At 41.2% G+C, this 24,166-nt stretch overlaps 3 protein-coding genes across 7 annotated transcripts in view; 1 reads left to right on the top strand and 2 right to left on the bottom strand.

The window, feature by feature from the left end:
• Positions 1-1,761: 1,761 nt before the first annotated feature.
• rpl28 (ribosomal protein L28) lies at positions 1,762-5,904 on the bottom strand. The gene is made up of 5 exons (XM_079524753.1): positions 5,853-5,904; positions 4,729-4,821; positions 4,245-4,368; positions 2,229-2,347; positions 1,762-1,901 (listed from the first exon to the last, which is right to left on the bottom strand). Exons 2-5 carry the CDS (start codon positions 4,807-4,809, stop codon positions 1,812-1,814), a joined length of 414 nt encoding a protein of 137 aa, XP_079380879.1. The 5' UTR covers positions 4,810-4,821; positions 5,853-5,904; the 3' UTR covers positions 1,762-1,811.
• On the top strand, positions 5,899-11,207 carry LOC306939929 (uncharacterized protein). 2 transcript variants are annotated; one of them, XM_079524752.1, is made up of 7 exons: positions 5,899-5,916; positions 6,293-6,475; positions 6,662-6,782; positions 8,407-8,504; positions 8,671-8,770; positions 10,011-10,129; positions 10,628-11,207. In XM_079524752.1, exons 2-7 carry the CDS (start codon positions 6,385-6,387, stop codon positions 10,741-10,743), a joined length of 645 nt encoding a protein of 214 aa, XP_079380878.1. In that variant the 5' UTR covers positions 5,899-5,916; positions 6,293-6,384; the 3' UTR covers positions 10,744-11,207. The 2 variants fall into 2 exon arrangements, with proteins under 2 accessions (XP_079380878.1, XP_079380877.1); XM_079524751.1 differs by lacking the exon at positions 5,899-5,916 and having other exon boundaries at positions 5,944-6,475.
• A 1,160-nt stretch (positions 11,208-12,367) lies between these two features.
• The window catches only part of sec16a (SEC16 homolog A, endoplasmic reticulum export factor), a 36,897-nt gene continuing 25,098 nt past the window's right edge, over positions 12,368-24,166 (bottom strand). For 2 of the 4 annotated variants that reach the window (XM_079524869.1, XM_079524870.1), the window contains exons 22-31: positions 23,474-23,638; positions 22,667-22,768; positions 22,513-22,569; positions 22,267-22,378; positions 20,680-20,820; positions 19,385-19,473; positions 18,941-19,012; positions 17,831-17,890; positions 14,310-14,381; positions 12,368-13,401 (exon numbers count right to left, since the gene is read on the bottom strand). In XM_079524869.1, the coding sequence (XP_079380995.1) occupies positions 13,330-13,401; positions 14,310-14,381; positions 17,831-17,890; positions 18,941-19,012; positions 19,385-19,473; positions 20,680-20,820; positions 22,267-22,378; positions 22,513-22,569; positions 22,667-22,768; positions 23,474-23,638 (942 nt within the window). In that variant the 3' untranslated portion in view covers positions 12,368-13,329. The remainder of the gene's footprint in view (positions 13,402-14,309; positions 14,382-17,830; positions 17,891-18,940; positions 19,013-19,384; positions 19,474-20,679; positions 20,821-22,266; positions 22,379-22,512; positions 22,570-22,666; positions 22,769-23,473; positions 23,639-24,166) is intronic. The other 2 variants (XM_079524871.1, XM_079524872.1) reach the window with 2 other exon arrangements.

Below are 24,166 nucleotides of genomic sequence, written 5' to 3'. Positions count from 1 at the left end.
ACCCAGTTTTGCACCTGTAAACCTGATCATGATATTTTTTTTAGGATATTTCCATTGGAAAAAAACGTAGTCTTAGGGCTATATTCAGGCTGCAGGCAAATAGGGTATTATACAAGCTCAGTTGGGCGAGGATGTTCTTGCCAAATTCCTCACATTTACCTATCTGGTTCTGAAAAATAAAAGGGAGACACATAATGGTCTCTCATCGACTGTCCCCATTGCCATGGAGATCCCTGATGTCATCTGACTCAAACCCTTAGATCTCCATATATGGAGCTGACCTGTTCTGACATTCTATATATTATCCTTCCCCATCCATCCTTCCTCTTTCGATATCTCCCTTTTGACTGATACCTGTCCACTCAAACTCTAGACACCCCAAAGTTATTAGTGCAGCCACGCCCGGCAGCCAGCGAAAACAGTTCGAGTTCTCAACAGGCCCGAAAATTAAGGCCCGGCCCTACCTGGGCCCTCATCAAACTCTGTACACTCAAGACACTGCCCCCGCTGCCACCCTTAGATCTCCATATATGGAGCTGACCTGTTCTGACATTCCATATGTTGGTCTGACCTCATAAAACCCTGTACACTGTATATGGCCAGTACAGAATTCATTCCATATGTTGATCTGACCCCCCATGCCAAAGTGCCAGCGCTCGCCCAGCAGTCTGCCGTCATCCAGGCGGATGCGTGCTCACTTCTCACCCTCAGGGCGTCTTACTGGTACTGCAGTATCTTGGCACGTGTAGTAACCCTAGCCTAGTTCCAGGTTCCTTCCATAGACCTCACCCACTCCGTCAGGCTACAGCAACCCTCTAGTAGTTAGATAATATTCATTATATTACCCAGATTATTTTACGGGATAGGTCACATTTTTTGGTGTTGTTTAGTGTTGTCTAGTTTTGGTGAAATATTAAGTAATTGCGGTTATTTTGTGGGGGGCACAGGGGGCCACGCATTCAAAGTAAATTAATTCACAAAACAAGCATCATTTGTATTGTTGACCTATATATACTAAATATACTATTTCTAGTACCATATAGTGCAACATTCATAATTTTTTTCACCCCACAACCATTTCTTTTGTCCATATCACTACGGCCAAAACACAGTTCCATGTGATAGAGGGGTCAAAGTTGACCGAAAGTTGAGCTAATATTTTAGAAATAGGTCAATACTGACACTAGTTGTGGATTAATTTACTTTTAATGCATGGCCCCAGTGCCCCCCACAAAATGACCGGAACTACTTAATATTCAACAAAATCAGAGCAGAATTCCCACCACAGGACTCAGGAAATCAATTAATACACTTGCAACCACTATAGTAATGGCAAGTATTTCAAGATAAAAAATTGTGAACTATCCCTTTAAAGTTAGATTAACATGGTTTCCTTATTCAACTGTAAAATAAATAAAAACATACAAAATATAAGTGCACATTTCACAACCTGAAAGGTTTTGGAACCCTTGGTCTCTAACAGAAGCATAGGTTTTATAATATATAAACACTATTGGTTACAGTAGTTAAAGTAGTAGTTAAAATGTGTATTTCATACATTTAATTTTAAATCAGAGATTGTGTGCACATCTCAATGCCTATATTCAGGGCAGGTGCAGGATGTCATACATTTCAATGTCATTGTTAAGCTGACCCAAAACAATTAATTAAAATGTTATAACGGAAGCGCATCATTCAGGGGGAAAAAAAGATTTCTAGAAGCCCCCGTGGAAGGAAGAAGGATTGTGACAAAATCAATGGTATTTTCCAAACGAAAAACTTTTATTTAGTTTAACAAATCAATTTGACCATTATGCGCTCTTGGTAGCCCTGGTGCGCTTCTTCTTCACCACAACGGGCTTCTGGCTCTTCAGGATGGCACTGGCACGACGCAGAGCAGCCTGAGGGAGACAGAAAAACACAATGTAACTTTGTTAGAATTCTGACTGCTTCCACATTCCATGACCAAAAAGGAGCAGCAAGAATATTATCATGTGTGACACTAGAATCTTAAATCTCGCCCCACGGGTTACAGGTCGGCCTACGCATCACAAGTTTGTTCCTTGTGAAAAAACACTTTATATGTGTGCACCACAGGCACTTTTGATCTGAAAACCCATGCAGAATAAAGTAGATTTACGCCACTGGCTCAACAATAAGCAACAGAAGGAAATAATGTGACTTTATCATAGATCTGATCCTGTGAGAAGTTATGAACAGCAGCCTACCATGCGCAGGTCTTTCCTGTACTTGTTCTTGCTGATGATGTGCCTGATGCTGCACAGGGTGGCACGGGAGTTCTTGTTGATTGTGATCTTCTCATATTGCTTGGCTGGTTTGCGCAGACCTGTACAAAAAAAAATAAGTTAAGATTGTGTCAGTAGACTCGTTAAGAGCAATTGTATTTAGAAAGATTATACTATGGGACTCAGAAACCTAAAGCAAACTAATCACTCATTGAAATATTTGTCACAGTATGATTGGAAAACCAGTCAATAGAAAAGGTGCACTCAGTGATTTGAACACTTCCTCCTTTTGTTTTAAACAGGCGAAGTATTATACCCAGTCCTGATGGTGGCGGTAACTTCACCATTATGCCGATTTTTACAAAATAGAGCGAATCTGGCGATGTCATTTCCGGTTCAACGGATCACAACATCCGCTAGTTTTCCTCTGTGTTACAGTCAGATGTCCGGGATGCTAAGCTATCATCGTTTATTTTAATAACTAAATTAATTTAAGCTCTAATCAATCCCCAAATATCGCATATTACGCAGCGATGCACATAAAGACCACGCGCGTGCATGCACGCGATGATTTCGGACGGTTTTAGGTAGATTACATCGGCCATTTTATAGAATGCATTGTGCGCTTGTAGATCTGCCATTTTCATTTGGTTGGGTACCGGGGAGACACTAGATTACTCTTTTGGGTCATGGGCTAAAAGGTTTGAGAACCACTGATAGATTTTCAATAGGACATCATTCTGAAAACAGGACAGAAATGAGTCTGATCCTGGTCCAAGAACACAGGGCATTTCCAGCCTTTGCAAAGTAACTAGTGGCATCAATTAAATAAAAAACAAAAAGATGAACTGTTTCACTTATTAACTACACCATGTACTTCAAAGTCACATCATGGACCTCTCTTCACTATCAGAGCTCTGACCAATTATGACACGACTGGGCTGCAATGTCTTGTCTCAGTATAAATAAAATAGAATCACTGAAACCTCATAAGTTCAGACATTTGTATTTGGTAGCATCATTGACAAGACTATTGACAGCAAACAAGTCACACTGCACTCAAACCTACCGTAATTTGTTTTAAACAGGCGAATATTCAATCATGCAGGGAAATGTTACAAGATGCACATGATAATTGTAACAATCCATTTCCTATTCTCTACTACAGCAGGAACATGCAAGTGATTAACCCTCTTATGGCCACCCTAATTGACAGTGGGTTGTGCCTTCTACCTGCACTATTCATGTTTAATTCATAATTTTAATGCCAATAGAAAAATCTGTGACATACACACTATCTCATTTTAACATGGTAATCCTATAGTATTATACCCAGTCCTGATGGTGGCGGTAACTTCACCATTATGCCGATTTTTACAAAATAGAGCGAATCTGGCGATGTCATTTCCGGTTCAACGGATCACAACATCCGCTAGTTTTCCTCTGTGTTACAGTCAGATGTCCGGGATGCTAAGCTATCATCGTTTATTTTAATAACTAAGTCAATTTAAGCTCTAATCAAGCCCCAAATATCGCATATTACGCAGCGATGCACATAAAGACCACGCGCGTGCGTGCACGCAATGATTTCGGCCGGTTTTAGGTAGATTACATCGGCCATTTTATAGAATGCATTGTGCGCTTGTAGATCTGCCATTTTCATTTGGTTGGGTACCGGGGAGACACTAGATTACTCTTTTGGGTCATGGGCTAAAAGGTTTGAGAACCACTGATAGATTTTCAATATGACTTAATTCTGAAAACAGGACAGAAATGAGTCTGATCCTGGTCCAAGAACACAGGGCATTTCCAGCCTTTGCAAAGTAACTAGTGCAAGCAGTGCATTTAAAGAATTCCAATAGTTGACATTTGATTTAAATATTGCAATTGATGTATGGCAGAGCAACTGAATTCTAGTCATTTCTAACATGTATTGCCACTGATTCTTTGTGAATCATATAAACACAAGACAATATTACAGGGCTATTTGATATTTACCTGCACGTTTCTTCAACACGACGACAACACCCTTGCCATCAGCTGCAGGCTGCACTCCAACAGTCTTCTTGTGCACCAGTCCATTGAAGCGGAAGGAGTTCTTGGACTTCAAGTTGTTGGCTTCCTGTTGTAGAGATGGATGCATAAAACACATGCATTAAACCAAATGCCCCCCTTTCATCTAAATTATATTTTCATGTAAATCAACAGTATCCAGAAAACATCAGACAGGGTTAAGAATTAGGCACATGGACAAGCCTGTTAGTACACTATGCAGTACAGTGCTGTGGGTTTGGGTACATGCACGGTAGAGTGTATATGTAGAAGGCTATATGTCCATCTTCTACAACATGACTGCTATAGGTCTGTCGACATGTATAGAGTGCTGTAGGCCTGCATACATGTCTATGTAGACTGCTGTATGTCTGTCTACATCTTGTATATAGTGCTGTAGTATGTCTGTCTACTCTACATGTATACGTACGGTGCTGTAAGTCTGTCCGTTCCTCTTGAGCAGGTAACTGGAGCAGTTCCTAATCACCATCCACTGCAGATGAGCCGACATCTTGGACGAAACCTGGACATAACGGCATCAATTAAAAAAAAAAAAAAAACATGAACTGTTTCACTTATTAACTACACCATGTACTTCAAAGTCACATCATGGACCTCTCTTCACTATCAGAGCTCTGACCAATTATGACACGACTGGGCTGCAATGTCTTGTCTCAGTATAAATAAAATAGAATCACTGAAAATTCATAAGTTCAGACATTTGTATTTGGTAGCATCATTGACAAGACTATTGACAGCAAACAAGTCACACACTGCACTCAAACCTACCGTAATTTCATTATATTGAGTCACTGAAAATAAGTTATCCACATGCAAGCTTTTTCATCAAAAGGCATTACTGCTAAAGGTTCTATCTTTACTTTGATACTTTTAACCTGCATTATATTTTACACCCAGTATTAGATCAGCCTTAAGATTTGTATTATGTTTTAAGTAGTATAATATTGTGTTAGCGCCGTCAGTGGAGCCTGTGACATGCCACACCAAACGTTTGTACTTATAAGTAACACATTTAATGGTTTAAATGAAGCCCCATTAACCAAATTGAAAATGGCCACAGTAGACATGAATAATTATACGTGTATTCATACTGTGAATGACAGTCACTAAATATTTCATGATTCAACAATCCATAACAAGTTAAAACGGAGCTCGCAAACTCACAACACACCGAAAACAAAGTCACAGCACTACAGTCGGCTTCAACTAATTCAGGTCTACGGTCAACTTAAAACGTTTCATTCCACATTATAAACATTAAAATACTTTCAACACTCAAACGTTGTCTCGTCAAGTTCAGCCCCGCCGAAGCTAATGAGCGCTAGCTTCACATACGAGCACCGACGAGGCCTACATGTGCAAAGCCTTTATTTTTACATTAATGTCACGATATACCACGGGAAACGTAACATCGGGTGCAAAATAAACTACGCAACGATAATAAAGTTCTTCTAACGAGCTGTGTGACAAATGGGACAGATAAAAGTTGTGATTTCGTGGAGGTTTTGTGTGCACGAGACGCGACCACGTTACCTTTCAGCGGAGAAGGATCGAAAAGGACAGGAAACGGAAGCGTGTCATATTTAGCAATAAGGATGTGCGTCATCGATGCGCGACCTTTGTTTACATCCTAAAAAAACATCTTTGCTTGGGAAGAATGGAACTAGAAACCCCATATCTTTATAACGAATCTAATGTAACTATTATAATATAACTATATGGTGAAAACATGGCCACTGTTGGCCTTTTTTTGATCGATCGATTGATACTTTATTAAGTTTGTAAAAGAAAAAAAAGGTACAGAAACAGATTGATACAAAAGAATGCTAAACGGATACCCCAAAAAGCCCTGGGCTTATTTCCATTGAGGTCCTGTGTGTATTCAATTAATCGAGACAGTAGGCTATTGTAGAGGACAATGCATTATAATTATTCCACATGCAACAAATGGTTTGTCCATCCTGTGTAAACAGTTGTGCTGTTGGAGATGGGATGGGGTAATTGATAATGCTGAAATTCACATCCAGTGGATAGGGTGTCAGTGACTACCCAAGATAGTCCAGATATGGAAGAAGACGAAGATCTGGAGACTCTTGGTGAACAACTGTATCATCGGATTTACCCGAAGCATGCAGAAATCGCAGGGAAGCTTACAGGTAAATTGTTGTGAATGACTAGTGAAGGAACGAAATTAAGTTGTTTATCAGAGACTACACAACCCCTGTGTTAATGTGTCAGAGTGTGTCCAAAATCTCCAAATGAAACCAAATGGATCCTTATTTGGTTTCATTTGTGCCCTCTCTGAGCTGCTAAAGATTAAATGAACACCGTGTGTGTTTCAGGCATGTTGCTAGAGCTGCCCCCTGCTGTTCTGAGTCAGATGTTGCAGGATGAGGCCCTGCTGACTGGGGCTTTGACCAAAGCCCTCACTGCCCTGCACCTGCAGCCACATCAACTCACTAGGTAAGTAGATTGTTTAAGGGCTTGCGGTGAACATTTTTGTCAAATTTATATTACAAAAAACTGTCTCTTTGTATGTTTCTGGTAACATTATTGTTACCTAAATGTATACTAGCGCAGTGGTTATTCTCAAAGCGGCCCTTGAGGGGGTTCCTTGAAGGAATACTAAACAACTCGCCCCTTTACCAACTCGCCCCGGGCGTACAGCCGGCGGAACAGCACGCCCTGGTATTCCTAAAGTAATCTAAGTAGATTATGCTTAAACTGTTAAACCTAACCTTATTCCTAACCTTAACCTCAGTAAAACTATGCCTAAACCTAACCCTATTCCTAAACTTAACCCCAATAAAACTATGCCTAACCCTAAACTTATTTCTAACCTTATTCTCAGTAAAACAAAATAAAGAATACAAGAACCGCCGCACCGAGCTGTCGGCGTGAGGTCGGCGGAAAAAAGCTGGGGCGAGATGGAATTGGGGCGACCGTACCTGTTACCCCTTGAAGGTGGTAAAAATTTACCATTACAGGTCTGTAACTCTGAGAGTGTACAAATGGAACCAAATGGAACCTACGAGACCTATGGGTGTCCTGGAAAATAGCAGATACCTGATGAAAGTCGTAATAGATCGGAACGTTGTAGCCTAATAATAAACTACTGCTTTAAGTGAAAACGTACTCATGTTGGTCCTTGAATATAAAAAGTTTGAGAACCACTGTGCCAGTGGACTAATGTGCCATAGTGTCATACTGTAGGCATCATATTGCGTCGTCATCTTCATCATAAGTTGAATTGCTTTGCTTACACAGGGTCATTTGAGTGTCAGTCCACAGTTAGGCTTATGTGAAGGAAAACCATGGCAAGGCTCAACGTCAGTTTACATTCATACTGAATGACTAACAGACTCTGAACCCCTAATTGCTCCCGATGTGCTGGTTGGTGCCTTGCATGGTTTCCTCCACCATCGGTGTATGAATGTGTGTGTGAATGTAATGCACAATCTATGCCTTGGATAAAGGCGCTATATAAATGCACCATATATCAAAGTGAATGAATATTATTAAATAGCTCGAACCAGTGCTGGTTATTTAGTTAGGACCCGCTACAGTGGTGTTCGATACGAACTTAACCGGGATGTAGAAACCTCTACTTCAATGCTCTACGAGTTGCTTAGCCATTAGCCAGATATTCTGTCTCATCTATACGACTCGTGCCAAAGGTAATAGAAGCTATTCAAGGTATCTGGGTTGTAAAGCCAGACACCTTGGTTTGTATGTGTATTGTGTTGACATGTTCTTGATCTTGGATCCTGTGTCTTACTTGAGTGCTGTAGATTCTGAGGATTTGGGATCGTTGGAGATACCGCGTGCGTTGCTTGGTATCTGAGGTTTAGAGGCTGGGATCTGCCTTTTATGATGCGTGCAAGTCTAGTGTCACGATGATATCACCACTGTGTATATCCATCTTTGGGGTTTCTACATTAATCTGATGTCAGCGCTGGATATCAATGTTATCTCCATATATGGGACTATAGGTTATCCCCATATATGGAGCTCTACGTAAAAGCCTTCGCAACAAATATACTGTATGTAGTACTATGTACCATAGTATATATTTACATTTTCACAGCAAGGTGACTTGCAAGGACGAGGATGAAGATTCACTGGGAGAGCAGTTATTTGAACTTGTGGATGTGTACAACACTGGTAACTCACAGAAAATTACTGGTAAGAATTGTGAACTCCCATAGGACACACACACACACACACACACACACACACACACGCGCGCGCACAGCCCATACAGTTATTATTTGTAGAAGTAGTAGTTGGCTGCAGTTCTGCAGCACACTGTGTCTGTGTATAATATTAACAAATGCACTCTTTACTACAGGTATGTTGCTGGAGCAGGACAAAGATGTAGTTCTGAACCTGTTTTCAGACCCCACACTCTTGGAAGAGCAGGTGATGGTGGCCCTGAAGACCCTCAATGAGTATGTAACTCATTGATCATGTTTATCTTATCAAAATAAATGATAAGTGACTAATCAAGAGATGTGCTGCTGATAGATGACATTAGGGCAAGTAATTGATTGATTGATTGATATGCAGATATTTTTTAAATGTTTTATATATATCAACAAAATTATTAACTACTATATATTCTTCTGCGCACAAATAAATGGTGTCATACAAAAATACTAGTGAAAATAGCCTAAACTAGAACTGCACTCTGTCGAGTGCCTACTTGCTGAGCAGAGCGTGCAAGTACTGTAGACCACTACAAACTTTCAAATCTCAGCCTCTCTGTGAAAGAACATATTGAATTATTAGATTTAGCTATTTGCTACGTACCTTGCTTCTGGAGGAAAAAAAGTAGTATTTTTAAGTATGGTAAAATCTTCTGTCTCTAAAGAAAATATAGTTCCATCCTTTTAGAAGTGTCTAGGATCCACTTGTAGTTTCTTTAAAAAAAAAGGAGGAAAAAAAAGTATATTATTCGAAAAAAAATATGTTGTCACGTATTCAGTATAATATTATTTATTTTAAACTCTCAATAACATTGCTTTAAATGTACTTAATCTTACACTTTAAGACAGACAGACTTTGTCCTGGCGCAATACAAGGTCCAAATTGATCTCTTTTCAACTATATCTCTATCTATCTATGGGTTATAACTGGCTCTCAATGATGACGTAATAAAGATATGTCTATGTCTATGTATATGTAATTTCTGAGTTGGTTAGTGGTATAATGTGGTTACTCGGGTGGTTTGATGCGTATGTCCCTTGAATCCACCCGACACTGAAACATATCATCATTACGTCACCATCGTAAACCAATTATACCCTGGCATTGGTACATATCTTCACGTCATGGGACATACATGGAAAACATACCTGCACGGTCTGCTTCCATATGTCCCGTGCCAGCATATGACGTCATATCTTTTGCTGCTAAGGGACATTGGTACATATCTTCATCACGTCAAGGGACATACGCATCGTAGCTCCTGACTGATAACATTACTTGCACGCTCTGCTTGCGCAAGTAACTATCTACAAGCTCAGCTATTTCGCCTATACTGACATGCCCAAAATAGGGAATGATTATTCATCAATTATTTCATGAAATTATCTATTATCGATTATGTTTTACAATTGATTAAGTCAGTAAGTTTGATTAACTGTTGCGCAAATGAATTGAAGTGATGATGTAATATATATTTTTCAGGCAGAACGTGGAGGACATCAGTGACTCATCAGATGTTGATGAGGTCACAGATCGACTTGGTGAGAAGCTCTTCTCATTGGTGGAGGAGCTGGATCCAGTACATGCAAATGACATCACTGGTTAGTTTACACTCCATAGTTGTTATTTTCAAAAAAATAAAATAAGAATATATATATATATATATAATTTCACTAATATATGGAAGCTGTTATGGTTAAATTAAGAGTGATCGTTCATATCCCACTAGGACTATTTGCAATACTCCACCACAAAAAAAATGATATTTGCACATTTGTTTTTTATTGGAATTCTTCTTGTGCTGTGCTTTTTTATTGGAATTCTTCTTGTACTGTGCTTTTTTATTGCTGATTTATTGATCTTTTACAGATTACCAGTACATTGTATATTTAATTGTGATTTAGTTTCCTTATGCCTTTAAATGTTTTCGGCATGTACAGAAATGTGTATATTTATTTTGAAGAGTGTTACATCAATAATTATTTTGAGATAATGGATTTAACAACTATTAGAAACTATCAGCGCTATTGGATCATTGGGATTTCCACAAACCTTTCTGTTGAAGGTTGAACGGTTCTTGGATTGTGTTTTCTCCTCAGGTATGTTACTGGAGATGGATCGTGATGTTCTCCTACAGATGGTTTCAGACCAAACCAACGCCATGCTGATGACTGCTGTTCAGAAAGCACAAGAAGCACTGAGCAGCCTGAAGTGAGCAGTTTAATGCGAAGCCGAAAGAAATATGTGCCTAAGTGGACTCAGAAATCGCTACATCCTCCTGAATGATAAAAATGAAATAGAAGCACAAATAAAGGCAGCTTGCTGCTAACAAAGAATAACGGAATAGCAGCAATCACTGCACTGAAATATTAGAATTATTTATAAGTATTTTAAGTTGTTTTCTATTGATCATTCTGTCAAGTGTCAATCTAGTCTTAATTAGAATCCAAGGCAGAATCAAGGAGGCTCTGACAATGTGGATTAAGTAATCTCATGAGCAATTTTGCTCAGATTGGATCATCTTGAAATCAAGTCAGTTTGATTGTGTCTTGAATAAACAGACTGGCTATCAAATGTTTTATATTCAACACATAGGTACAAATGGGTCTAGAGATTACATTTGTAAGAACTAAAAACCATGTATGTCTGTGTCCTTAATAAAGTGCTTGCTACATACTGTACTGTGTTCTGCACATTCCAGTACTGTCTGGGGCTGAATCTAGTACAGCATGGATGTTCTAGAGTCAAGACCAGTGGTTTCCAAACCATTTAGCTCGAGACCCAAAAGGGGAAATTGATGTCATCCTGGAACCCCAACTAGTGAAAATAGCTGATCTACAAGCTCACAATGTGTCACGTTAAAATGTATTTGCGACCCACAAATGGGTCCCGACAGTGTTTGGAAAACACAGTTGTAGGCACTGTGGCCAGGTTCTGGACCACTTGCATCACACCAATGGTCACTACTAGCAGTGCTGCAAAGAGTACTCAATTTCTATCAATACTGCAATGCAGAAACACTTTTTTGCAAGTAAAACTCTGGTAATCAAGAACGTCCCGTTTCACAAGGTATGTATAAAATGTAGTAGAAAAAGGCTGAAAAAACAGCCAAAAGAGACACATCCAATTACCTATGTAGGCTGGGTGCCAGATCAAACACAGAGTAGGAATAAAAAGGTCTGCACACCAATTTCAGCTCCCAGTAATTCTTTACTTAGAAAAGTGGTAATAGCTGAAGTGGTTAATGTATGTTTTTTAACTAACTAGTAACCTTTTAAATAATTGTAGAGTACAATTACAATTGTACAAGTACAATATTTGCCAGTTAGTGGAGTAGAAGTAAAATTATTGAACACACAAAAATTACATTAAGAATAAATCCCTGAGACATCTTTCAAAGTGCTAAAGAGCGCAAAAATATCTTTATTATATATATAATTTTTTTAATTATTTTTGTCAATCTTACATGAGGAATTCTAGACACCATGAAAATCAACAGTTTCTCTTCAAATTGGGGACCATTGAAAATGATCTGGTAATCTACACAAACATTAAGAGCCAAGTGAAATGGGATAACAAAGGTTTAAATCTCTGGTAGAGACAATAAATCAAGTGTCTGCAAAATAAAATGACAGGGAAATGGCAATGTGAGTACAATTAGCTACCTTTTCACAATTTAGATGGGCTATTTATCTGCAGAAGCGGTCATTACAAATGATTGTAAAGTGAATCCAACACATCTATTATGAATCATACTTGCATCAAAGCTAATCAGATAAAAATTAGTTGCTCTCCACACACTTTTATGACTACAACTCATAAATACAATCAATCAGATATACAGATATTTGGATATTTATTTTTAATGACATGATTTAGTCCTGTATCCTACAGTTCTGTAAACCACTCCTTGTGTGGATGAACTTGAACGCTTCGCAGAGGGAAAACAGACTGAACTGGGAGTTGAACTGGGAGAAGACCCTGACAGATTACAAGGGTGAAGGTTCGCTGATGGACAATAAATATTGTAAATGAACAAACAAACGCACACCACAAAAACATGTCGTCGTCGTCGTCGTCCCGCCCTGGGCCGTGTGTGACCGAGATGCTTCGTTTAAGACCCCCCTAAAGGTTGGAGGCCATAATATCTCAGGAGAAGAGAACACAGCAGACACGGCACTATTAAAAGTCTATTAAATTGGACACAAAAAGCTATATCCAGTTGATAAAGGAACACGTACAGTAAGAACCACAAATGCATGTACACAATTGTACAATAGGAATTTCATAGGTGCCACTTTCATTTTGTTTAATTCACAGTCATACAAAAGTAAAACTAGGGCCATAGACACAAGTTAGGGATAACTCAATTAGGACCGAGGAAGATCTTCAGATGAGATGGGAGGGGGGTGGGACTCAATCCCAGTTGTCATAGTATACTAGTTATGTCTATATGAACATACTATTTGTGTATACTTACAATACAGACAGGAATAAGCCCTCTATGACAACACCTTACCAGTAAAAACAAAAAAACTAAATGCAATGTGTAATACCCAATTGCATTGTGAAATCCATGATCTCGACTGTGGTCGAAAAATGATGATGATAATACCCAATGAAAGGAAAAGATGATTTTGCTGTTTGATGATGACCAATATAGGGTTGTGTTAGATGGGGGGGGGGGGGGGGGGGAAGGGTCCTTCAGAGAGAAAGCTGTATGTCCATGTGCTTCACTTCCTCCCAGGCAGGATATCATTCATTCAGTCTGTTTAGAGTTTGTCTGTCAGAGGAGCTTCATTCATTTCAGCACAGGGTACTGCCTCTGACCTCCCAGTCGACTTGTCCGCATTCCTCCTGACGCGGCACTCGTCTAGCCAAAGGAAACCACAAACAACTAATAGATTAGGCAATGTAAAAGGAATATCTTAAAACTAGGGGTTCGAACTGGCAACCTTGCGGTTACCATCCAGCCACTCTACCCCTGAGCCACCGTCGTGTGGAGTTTGCATGTTAACTCTAGGGTAGGTACCCCCCCGCTAGGGTACAGCAGGTGCCAACTACTTACATGTTCGTACCCCGCGTATATATGACAGCAGGGACTGTCAATTTACCTTTTAAAAAAAAAATCAGAAAAATCAAAACACTTTTTTTTTTCTTTTTTTAACACGTGGTGCCAAAGTTTGTGTTTTCGCCATTGAGAATGCATTTGGCGTTTAAATTAAATAACTCAGAAACTATAAAACATTTCAAAGTAAAAAGTTCCAGCATGTGTCTCCACAGTCAGCTGAATTATAAAAAATGTGAATGGATTTTCTAGGTGAAAGTGATTTTGGGCAGTTTTGCGTGGGCTCTCAATGTGTTAACATTAATTCGGTTGCTATGCAATGCCTCCGTCCCCACCAGCTATGGGTTCTTTACATCAAGCTCCATTTACACTCCATTAAAGCAGGATTTCCAAAGCCCTGTATCTCTAAAGCTTCGAGCGCTGTCCATGGTGAGCCGTCACGCATTCCGACGTTCGGATTTCATTTGTGACTTTGTCTCGCATCGCTCCCGACATAACCGTTTCTGGCGAGAGGTAAAGGGTGTGCGCTAATCCTGATGATAAATCCTCACAACAACCCCTCCTCCCTGCTAACCCGGAAATGAAAACGGAGGCTCGTACAACGGGAGAGCCTATGGCTGGCGCAGCTTAGCAATGCTTATGCTACCACCTAGCGGGCAAGGTTTCTGTGAGGTACCGAGGGTCAGTGTTATTTTCCCCGATGGATTCCTTACCTGTGCAAATTGGGCAGGGTTATAGAAGGTCACGCCTCCGGCAGGGGGCGGAGCTCCCTGGGCAGCTTGACTCTGTTAAAGAAACAACAGGTGGGGCGTTACAGTGTTACCTAGCCATCCAGTTACAGTGTTACCTGCCATACAGGTGCTTGTGTGGCTTGAAGAACGATGGTGAGCGCTTCCACATTCGGCCCCATGGTGCAAGTAGTGATGAGCTGGCGCTAGGGTTGCCCAGGGCGCCGCCCCGGTAGTTCTGAAGCTGCACGCACGCCCGCGCACCCCCCCCATGCAATTCAAAGGAGCTTTACGCGCGTCACGGCGTGCACGACAATGTGCGTTGCCGGCGCGGTCAACACCTAGAATAAAGCGGTGACGGCGTCTATCTGGCTGCTTTGTTATGCTCTGCATTGCCCGATGTTCTCACGCCCTCAGTTACACTATAAACGGCCATGCAGGTAGCTGGCCTAGTATTATTCTGCTGCTTACGGCATGCGAATATCTACGATGACGACCACCGTGCCACTGAAGAAGAAATAGAATACATGCGTCCAGAGGAAACTGTCTCGTCGCTGGTTACGTCGTTCATGATAAAATGCCAAAAGAAAATCCTACTCTGTGTCTCATAGGAGGGCGGCGGCTGTGGGCAGTTCAGAAACCCGTCCACCAGTGACATCATCGATGGGGAATCCAAGCTTATAGAAACTGCAGGCTTTCTATTACTGATGAGTTGCAATGCGATATTTGGAAGCCATCGTTCTCATGATAATAAATCTAAAATATATATTTTTGGTGGATTCACTGGTGGATGGGTTTCTGAACTGCCCACAGCCCACCTATGAGACAGACTGAGTAGAAAAGAATGGTGGTATTTTATCATGAAGACTAATTAAATGAAGAAAGGCTGAAAGTGGTGCTGTGGTCCTTTAATATGTATTTAGTTATTGTCATTTAGTAGCATGTTGTTTGTTGAACAAACATCATGTTACAGTAGCTATGCTAGGTTTGATGTTTCACTGGTATCCTAGTTTCTTTGAAGCACTAAACGGTTACTACTTATGTGACCATTTGCCTTGACTAGGGCTCATGCTTACTCTGATTTTGCACTTGTAAGTCACTTTGGATAAGTCTGCTAAATGCCTTAATTGAAAATTGTGTAAAGCCAGGTTGTCCAGAGTCTTGTCTGGTACTCTAGACTAGAACATGCATCTACATGCAACAAAAAAGCTAATAATCATGTTTATATACATGGAATGAATTAAAGTCCATTTGAAAGATGAAAATGGCGACATTAGTTAAAGAGCATCTACTGACTAGAGTGCTGTGAAATCGGAGCAGGTTCACAGAGCGTACTTATGAATGCACCCCCGATGAAAGAATATTTGGCCTACCCACTGTCTGATGATGTGACATAAATCTCTTATACAGTGATTCTCAAACTTAATTTCTAGAACCCCCATAACTTGAGTGTACAAATGGAACTAAATGGACACAGGTTCATTTGATTCTATTTGTACACACTCAAGTTGCAGACCTGTTTAACCGGCGGGAACCCCTTTTGGTGTTAGCATTATGTTATGCTTTAGCTATTGAAAAATAGCAGATCTACAAGCTCATAGCGCGCCACCGAGTGGCGCGCTACGAGCTTGTAGGTCTGCTATTTTTGAAAAATCGAAGAACGACTGACATAGAAACATAGCTTTTTCAGAAAACTGTCAGGATGTAGAAGACATTTTTAGAATCTGATCTCAGGTCAAAATGGGTTAAAAGTCCATTTGGAACCCCCTCATGGAATCCTGAAGGTCCCTGGACCCCACTTTGAGAAGCACTGCGCATAGACAGACAAATGAAGTGACCATGGCAGGGAGTTGTTGGATCCTCTAGGGCAGGGGTTCTCAACGGTTTTGGCCGGGGACCCCTGGAAATGCTGTGGCCATGTCTCGTGACCGCCCCACCCCCCTCCCCACCCCCAATACAAATTGACCTTAATAATAGAGAAAATACATATCATAAATATATACTGAAACCAGGTATAATTATGAAGGAACATTTATGCATGTACTATGTGTACTACTGTATGTAAACTCTTAATTTCATTTTCCAAGACATTTCTTTTTGTTTTGGAAAATAATCTAGGGACCTCCCAAAATAATTTGGCGACTCCCAGGTTGAGAACACCTGCTCTACTGTATCATTGGGTTCACTTGTGTTTTAGTAAGCATGCAAAGCAATGTCGAGGGTTAATATAAGCATGTGCGACCATGACAAATGGCAAAGCGTGGGCAGTCTTGCAAAAGTCTCCGGCGTGCTTCACTCTGACTATGGACTATTTTGAGCATTAAAAAAAAAACGTATATTAAATAGACGATCTACAACATTGCAGATCATCTATTTCCATCTGACACCGGCCCACAAAGATGTAATAGGGCATGGCTATTGTGGTTAAAGAAATAACAATAAGAAAGACCAGGAATAGAGTTCTGAGAGTAGCGCTGGAGACATACAGAGCTTCAGGCAGGTTTCTTTTGCTAAACGGGGGGGGGGGGGGGGATTGTGTTAAGCATGCTTCTTGTGCTGGGGGTGAAGTTAAAGCATGCTGCTTCTTCTGGTGGCGAGTGTGAAGCATGCTTCTTGTGGTGGGGGGTGAAGCATGCTTCTTGTGGTGGGGAGTGAAGCATGCTTCTTGTGGTGGGGGGTGAAGCATGCTTCTTGTGGTGGGGGGTGAAGCATGCTTCTTGTGGTGGGGAGTGAAGCATGCTTCTTGTAGTGGGTGTGAAGCATGGTTCTTGTGGTGGGGAGTGAAGCATGCTTCTTGTAGTGGGGGGTGAAGCATGCTTCTTGTGGTGGGGGGTGAAGCATGCTTCTTGTGGTGGGGAGTGAAGCATGCTTCTTGTGGTGGGGAGTGAAGCATGCTTCTTGTGGTGGGGTGTGAAGCATGCTTCTTGTGGTGGGGGGTGAAGCATGCTTCTTGTGGTGGGGGGTGAAGCATGCTTCTTGTGGTGGGGGGTGAAGCATGCTTCTTGTGGTGGGGGGTGAAGCATGCTTCTTGTGGTGGGGAGTGAAACATGCTTATTGCGGTGGGTTGGCTAAAGCAGTGGTTCTCAAACCTTTTCATGTCAAGCACCCCCAAATTGACACTTATTAGCCTGCGGACCCCCATTAGAAAATATACGCCAAGGACCTCCATAAGAGAAGATGTTTATGGCTCTAGCAGTGATTCACAACCACTTTCATTTCAAGAACCCCCAGTTGGACATGCATTAGGCTGCAGACCCCCACTTAATGGCATTTATATCTCTGGGACCCTGATGTAAATCAATGTTAATTTATGGTTCCATTTGTACTCTCTCAGAGTTACACTCTGTACACTCTTTGTGTATATATGTTTATATATGTTTTCTCATGCCAAACAAGCTCCTTTGAAATGTGTGGGGATGTGAAGCATGCTCCTTGGGGTGTTTGTGTACTGTGATTGACGTGTGGGTGTGAGAGGACGCGGGGCGATGAGGCCCAGCTAGAGGTACCTGGTTTAAATGCTGACTCACTTCACGTGATAAAGAGCTCATTGAGCTAGAGCGAGACAGCTGAAGACAGTAGGAGGGGAAATAAACACAAAACCACAAAGCCAGATTAATCATCTCCCATGCACTGGATTAGGCCAGCCTCCACTCTCCACCACTTCACATTGAAAACCATCTCCCATGCACTGGATTAGGCCAGGGGTTCTCAACCCGTGGGTCGCGACCCCTCGGGGGGGGGTCGCCAAATTATTTTAAATTATTTCTTTTTTTTTAAATTTTATTTTCACGATTTAAAAAAAATAGCAGACCTACAAGCTCGTAGCGCGCCACTCGGTGGCGCGCTATGAGCTTGTAGATCTGCTATTTTTCAATAGCTAAATTATAACAATGCTTAAAACACCAAAAGGGGTTCCCGCCCAAAATGGTTTAAGGTTATTGTAGCAGTCAATTTATATTGGGGGTCGGGAGGGGGCGGGGCGGGGGTCCCGAGACATTGCCAAAGCATTTCCAGGGGTCCCCGGCCAAAAACGTTGAGAACCCCTGGATTAGGCCAGCCTCCACTCTCCACCACTTCACATTGAAAACCAATTTAAAAAAAAAATCAGCATTAGCAAAATAATGATTTAGGCCAAATGGATACAGATGAAGCGAATACGATTTTTACTGCCAATGGTGCATTATGTTATATTCTTTGTTATCCCCATGCAATTTCATGATTATTCAATTGAACATGCAAGCATTCACACATTCCAATTTCCCCATACAATTGCGGACTCACTCTCATTCTCTCAGTCTTGTAAAGACAGTGGTTCTCAAACATTTTAATTTCAAGGACCCCCCCACCCCCCCACCCGTTTGGTATGCATTAGGCCACAGACCCCCATAACTCTCAGAAATGCAGATCTCACCTGTAACGGTCCAAGGCTCCTAACTATCATTGTCATTTAGCTGGGGAACCCCCGCAAGGACCCCTGGGGGTCCTCAGACCCTTCTTTGAGAACCACTGTGTTAAGAGCTAATAAGTGTCATGCTTCAATGGAGGCGTGATGGTACTATGGATGTTAGGGGAGCAGACGACCTCACTGCCAGCTGAGCGGAGCACGGTTGTCTTACCTCTCCAGACTGTGATCCATCGGGCATTGGAGGACCCTCTGAACCAGGGGGTAGCAACGTTGGGTTGAACATCTAGGGCGGTCAATGACAAGAGCATTAAAATACCACCTAACTTCATAAGCTTGTGTATGGCTGATCGACTGGCTAGTCCTCCCCCCCTCAATATTGTGCAAGGTAGTTGCAAAGATTCCTACCATACAAAATAAACAACCTGCAGTTGTTATACACAAAATATTTTCCATGGAATCTCAATGACCATCAAAGGTTTCCAGGTTTTCTTGGATGTGTGAGAACAGACACATGCAGTGCATTTTCTAGGTCTCCTTGTTTTAGGATATGTCCAGTAAATTAAGTCTTAACTAAAAATCATGGGGAAAGTTGTGTACCATAAGTGATACTCTGTAATGATAGAATGATGGGAGACAATGAGGAGTAATGAAGCACCTGGGGAACAGCACTGGGGTTTGGTGCATTCTGCTCCTGGTTTGCTCCTTCTGGGACACATCCTTCCATAGGCTGCTGATCATCTGGAGCTAATGACACACCAAAGAATAAGCAACACTTTATTGTAAGACTCCATCTGTTAACACATTTTGTGCCCAAAACGTCTGTGGACGTCCTGGGTATTACCGCACGTGCATAGCCCAAGACGTCTGTGGACGTCTTTGGAAAAAAAAAAAAAAAAGTTTTTTTTTTTTTTTATTAAAAAAAATCAGAAAAATCAAAACACTTTTTTTTTTTTTTTTTTAACACGTGGTGCCAAAGTTGGTTTTTTTCGCCATTGAGAATGCATTTGGCGTTTAAATTAAATAACTCAGAAACTATAAAACATTTCAAAGTAAAAAGTTCCAGCATGTGTCTCCACAGTCAGCTGAATTATAAAAAATGTGAATGGATTTTCTAGGTGAAAGTGATTTTGGGCAGTTAAGCGTGGGCTCTCAATTAAGTGCATCATGGCGCCGCCGCCACCCACCCACTGTTGAGACAACTCCCCCATTACTGACATCTGCCAATGGGGTTTGTTGGTTTAGCCGCTAAGTGACGAAAAACTGTATGTCAGTCAGTCTGTGTGTATGTGAGACTATGACAGTCTGTGTGTATGTGAGACTATAGTAGACTAAAGTAGTTATCATGAAACATGCGTACGCTAAGAACGTAACAGTGGAGTATCTCTATAATGAAACTATACATATAAACTATGCATATATACTATACATATATAAAGTGCTATGACTACATACAATGCGATTCTAGTGCTGTCTACATAACATGGTATAAGTCTGTATAAAATGCTATCTAAGTCTACAAAAAGTGCTATCTAAGAGGGTAGGGTAAGTGCTAAGGAGTCTGAAAAGGTGGGTTTTCAGACTACGGCGGAAGATTGTACGCAAGTACAATTTTGAGATATTTTTACTTTTACTCCACTATATCTCAAAGGCAAATATTGTACTTTTACTCCACTACAATTATTTGAAAAGAGAAAAGTAGATTTTGATGATCATATACATTTTGGCCACTTGAAATTAGCCGCACAATAGCACACAATGCGTCCTGATGTGACGCATTGTGAGCTTGTAGATCTGCTATTTTGTATACATTTGAAAACTTGTGAAATGGGCCATTCTGCATAATGAGTGCTTCTACTTTTGGTACCTTAAGTACATTTTGATACCATTTTGATGCTTTTTACTCAAGTAAAAAAATAATAATAAAAAAATACACCTATCTATAACACATACCTGCACCAGGCACAAACAGATTGGCTGGCATGGGCATTGGTGCCAGAGGAGCAAACAGGTCAGCGGGTGCAACAGGTGCCGGCCCACCAGGCCTCGTACTTCTACTGGGGTTCAGTACATCCACGTATCTGCTCTTAGTACCTGAACAACGAAGAACATGTCGTCACTGTCAGGCAAGGTTGTCTTTTTTTTTTAATATACCTTTTTTATTTATTTAGGAAGGACAGGGTACAGAAGTGTCAAAGTAAGTTGTTGTTGTTGTTGTACAACTAGTGCATAAACTAGTGTAATGATAATAATAATAAATATAGTAGAAAAATACATGACTGAAGTACATTTATTGAAATAGGAAAACCAGGGAAAAAAAATATATATATAAAAAATAAATAAAAGAAAAGGACAGAAAGGAAAAAGAAAATAAAGGGGAATAAATGTTGTTGCATTATAACCCTTTTCGCTCCTACTCTCCTCTACATCGCACATACAGCTTCATAGATTTTGCTGTCACATCAAGTGTCAATTTACATTGGCTAGTAAAAAAGCAGCAGCAGCTAGCAGAAACCATTTTGGTCTGTCCACATTTCATCTTGTTTTGTCATAAATCAATGCTGTATTTTAATTAATTCTTTCTCTGACGGCTAGCTATTAGCATTTATGAAGTTCCCAGTGCCACTTTGAGAAGGAGTTTGCCCCCCCCCCCCACCCCACACACACTCAGTACACACACTTTAGTATCATTGGCACAAGCACACACTGTTTAGTGTTTACCTCTAGCCCAGGGGTTCTCAACGTTTTTGGCCGGGGACCCCTGGAAATGCTTTGGCAATGTCTCAGGACCCCCGCCCCTCCCCCTCCCGACCCCCAATATAAATTGACTGCTACAATAACCTTAAACCATTTTGGGCGGGAACCCCTTTTGGTGTTTTAAGCATTGTTATAATTTAGCTATTGAAAAATAGCAGATCTACAAGCTCATAGCGCGCCACCGAGTGGCGCGCTACGAGCTTGTAGGTCTGCTATTTTTGAAAAATCGTGAAAATAAAATTTAAAAAAAGAATATTTTTTCTTTTTTTTTTTTGAAAATAATTTGGGGACCCCCTAAAATAATTTGGCGACCCCCCGAGGGGTCGCGACCCACGGGTTGAGAACCCCTGCTCTAGCCAGAAACATTTACAAGTCGGGAGTGACGCGGTACAAAGGCACAAATTACATCCGAATTTTGGATGGCAGAAGATCCACCAAGGACAGCTCTCCTGGATCCCGACTTATGGAGGTTTGAAAATCCTGCTTGTAACCGAGCTAAACGGTGAACAGATTTTACGTCCCATAGCTGGTGGTGACGGGGCGCTGCCATAGCAACCGGACCAATGTTAAAAGCTGCCGTGGGCTCAACCATTATATACATGGGGTATACGTTGGGGTCCGTATATATATACGGACCTGGCTGGCTGATAAGGTCCACTAGCGTCGTCGTATATATACGGACCCGGCGCAAAAAGAATTAACTTTATACTAAAGTAGCCCAAAAAAATGTGCCCCAACAACAGACACTTTGTGAAGTGACGCAAATGCTAATCTATATAATACCTGCTTTTCTGGAGAACATGTTGACACCACCTGGTGGCGCTCCAGGTCCTCCAGGCATCTGCATGGGAGACATCTTAGGGAACGAGGGAGGGGGCGGAGGGGGCTTGTGGTACTAGGGAAATGAGTTCAAACAGAGATATCAAACATGGTCCATCTACAAATCACTGAAGACTTGCACTGTTCACCAAACATAAGAAAACACATTTGCTCATAGTTACTATTAGGAAAATAAGTGAAATAACTGACCTCCTCCTCAGGCTCGTTCTGGTCCACCCATTTCTGCTTCTTTTCATCCCACACAATCTAAAAATTAAAACAATCATCACCATGAGCAGGATTCACAGATGTTTTGCGGGGGGAAAAAAATGTGATTCTGAAATAACATCACTGGTAAGCTCACCGATTTATTTTTGTCGTCCGGCAAGTGAGCTTCATTCTTCCCCCTTTTGAACCAGCCCAGCCAGCCGCCGCCGCCGCCTCCTCCTCCTCCTCCTCCTCCACCCTGCACAACAAAACATAGATGTTTCTCAATGGAACACCTTCCTTTGATACTTCCTGGGAACAGCTTCTTTGAAATTAAATTAACTTCCGATTTAGGCATGTAACTTGGCTGTTGGATGAGGTACCTGTGCGAGTCAAATAGGTCAAGTATACATTATATTTTATACACAGACCCTGTGTGATGTTTTGTTATGGAAATTGGTTTGATTTATTATAGCTATGACTACCACACCACATGTGGGTTGTTACTTTTGCGGGGGATGTGTGGGTTATTTGCAATTCAAATAAATCAACTAACTCTAAGAGAAAGGAGAAAGGAAAGCTTGAAAACCCAATGGTAAGGTAAATACCAAGTGTGCAACTACCAATCCAACTAGAGAAACAAGAGGAACTAACCAGGTGCTCAATGGAGGTAGCAGGATGTGATAATGATAAAAAGGTGCTCACACGGATCAAAAAGCGGGATCAATACATGATAAAAAGAGAAGGATCTGGGCACACAAGGTTAAAAAATGAGGAATGCCTTTATTGATTTAAAAGGCAACTGCCAACATGTTTCCACCTAACAGGTCTTCATCAGGGCAAGAAAGACCAATCCAACTAATTGATTAAATAGAATATACAAATAATAAAAGTGTAATAATGGATAATATAATAATGGATAGTTGCAGGCCTAGTGTATACATTCTTCACACGGATATCCTACCTTTTTAGGGGAGATATTCTTGTTCTTTTTGGGCTCCTCTTTGCGGGGCTGCTCTGGGATGGAGGGTGGAGGCGGTGAAGGATGTTTGATGTATGAGTTGCTCCGCTCTCGGCCCCCAGAGTGAGTCGACGACTCGGATGTAGTTCGAGAGCGACGACCTGGAACCTGTAGAAACCAAATGGCCAAAAAAAGGGGCCTCTAGCTATTAAAAATCACACCCGTGTGAACTGAGTGGTGCAAGGTCTTATATAGCCTGATCAGCTGTGGTCTGACGTAATGTCAGTGACCATGGTAACCATGCTCACCTGTGCACGGACACGTATGGAAACAGGTACACAAACATACAGACAAAGCTGGTTGTTGGAGTGGTTTGCACCACTCAAAAATAGCAGATCTACAAGCTCGTAGCGCGGCACCGAGTGCCGCGCTACGAGCTTGTAGATCTGCTATTTTTTTCTAAATCGTAAAAATGTGGCGTAAATCTTTGAATATATATTCTATCAGAGTGAACGTTTTTAACTCAAATCTTTGCTTCTGTGGGGTCCCTGAAACAACATATTTTCCTTAAGGGGCGAGCTCCAAAAGTGGTCTTTGGCATGCCACTACACAAAAAGTGGTATAACGATATACCACTTTGAAAAGTGGCATGCCACTTTGAAAAGTGGCCATAGACGGCCATAGACGTCAGGACAA

The sequence above is a fragment of the Electrona antarctica genome (assembly GCF_951216825.1).
Source record: "Electrona antarctica genome assembly, chromosome: 16".
NCBI lineage: Eukaryota > Metazoa > Chordata > Actinopteri > Myctophiformes > Myctophidae > Electrona > Electrona antarctica.
Note: the sequence above shows the minus strand (reverse complement) of the source record. Positions and strands in the feature narration are given on the sequence as shown.

Excerpts from the sequence above, each read along its gene's own strand:
- rpl28 (XM_079524753.1), bottom strand. The coding sequence starts at position 4,809 with ATGTCGGCTCATCTGCAGTGGATGGTGATTAGGAACTGCTCCAGTTAC. Across the intron at positions 4,369-4,728 it reads ACGGACAGACTTACAGCACC|GAAGCCAACAACTTGAAGTC; the intron begins GTACGTATACAT and ends TCTCTACAACAG. Across the intron at positions 2,348-4,244 it reads CGTGTTGAAGAAACGTGCAG|GTCTGCGCAAACCAGCCAAG; the intron begins GTAAATATCAAA and ends TTTTTTGTACAG.
- LOC306939929 (XM_079524752.1), top strand. The coding sequence starts at position 6,385 with ATGGAAGAAGACGAAGATCTGGAGACTCTTGGTGAACAACTGTATCAT. Across the intron at positions 6,783-8,406 it reads CAGCCACATCAACTCACTAG|CAAGGTGACTTGCAAGGACG; the intron begins GTAAGTAGATTG and ends ACATTTTCACAG. Across the intron at positions 8,505-8,670 it reads TAACTCACAGAAAATTACTG|GTATGTTGCTGGAGCAGGAC; the intron begins GTAAGAATTGTG and ends TCTTTACTACAG.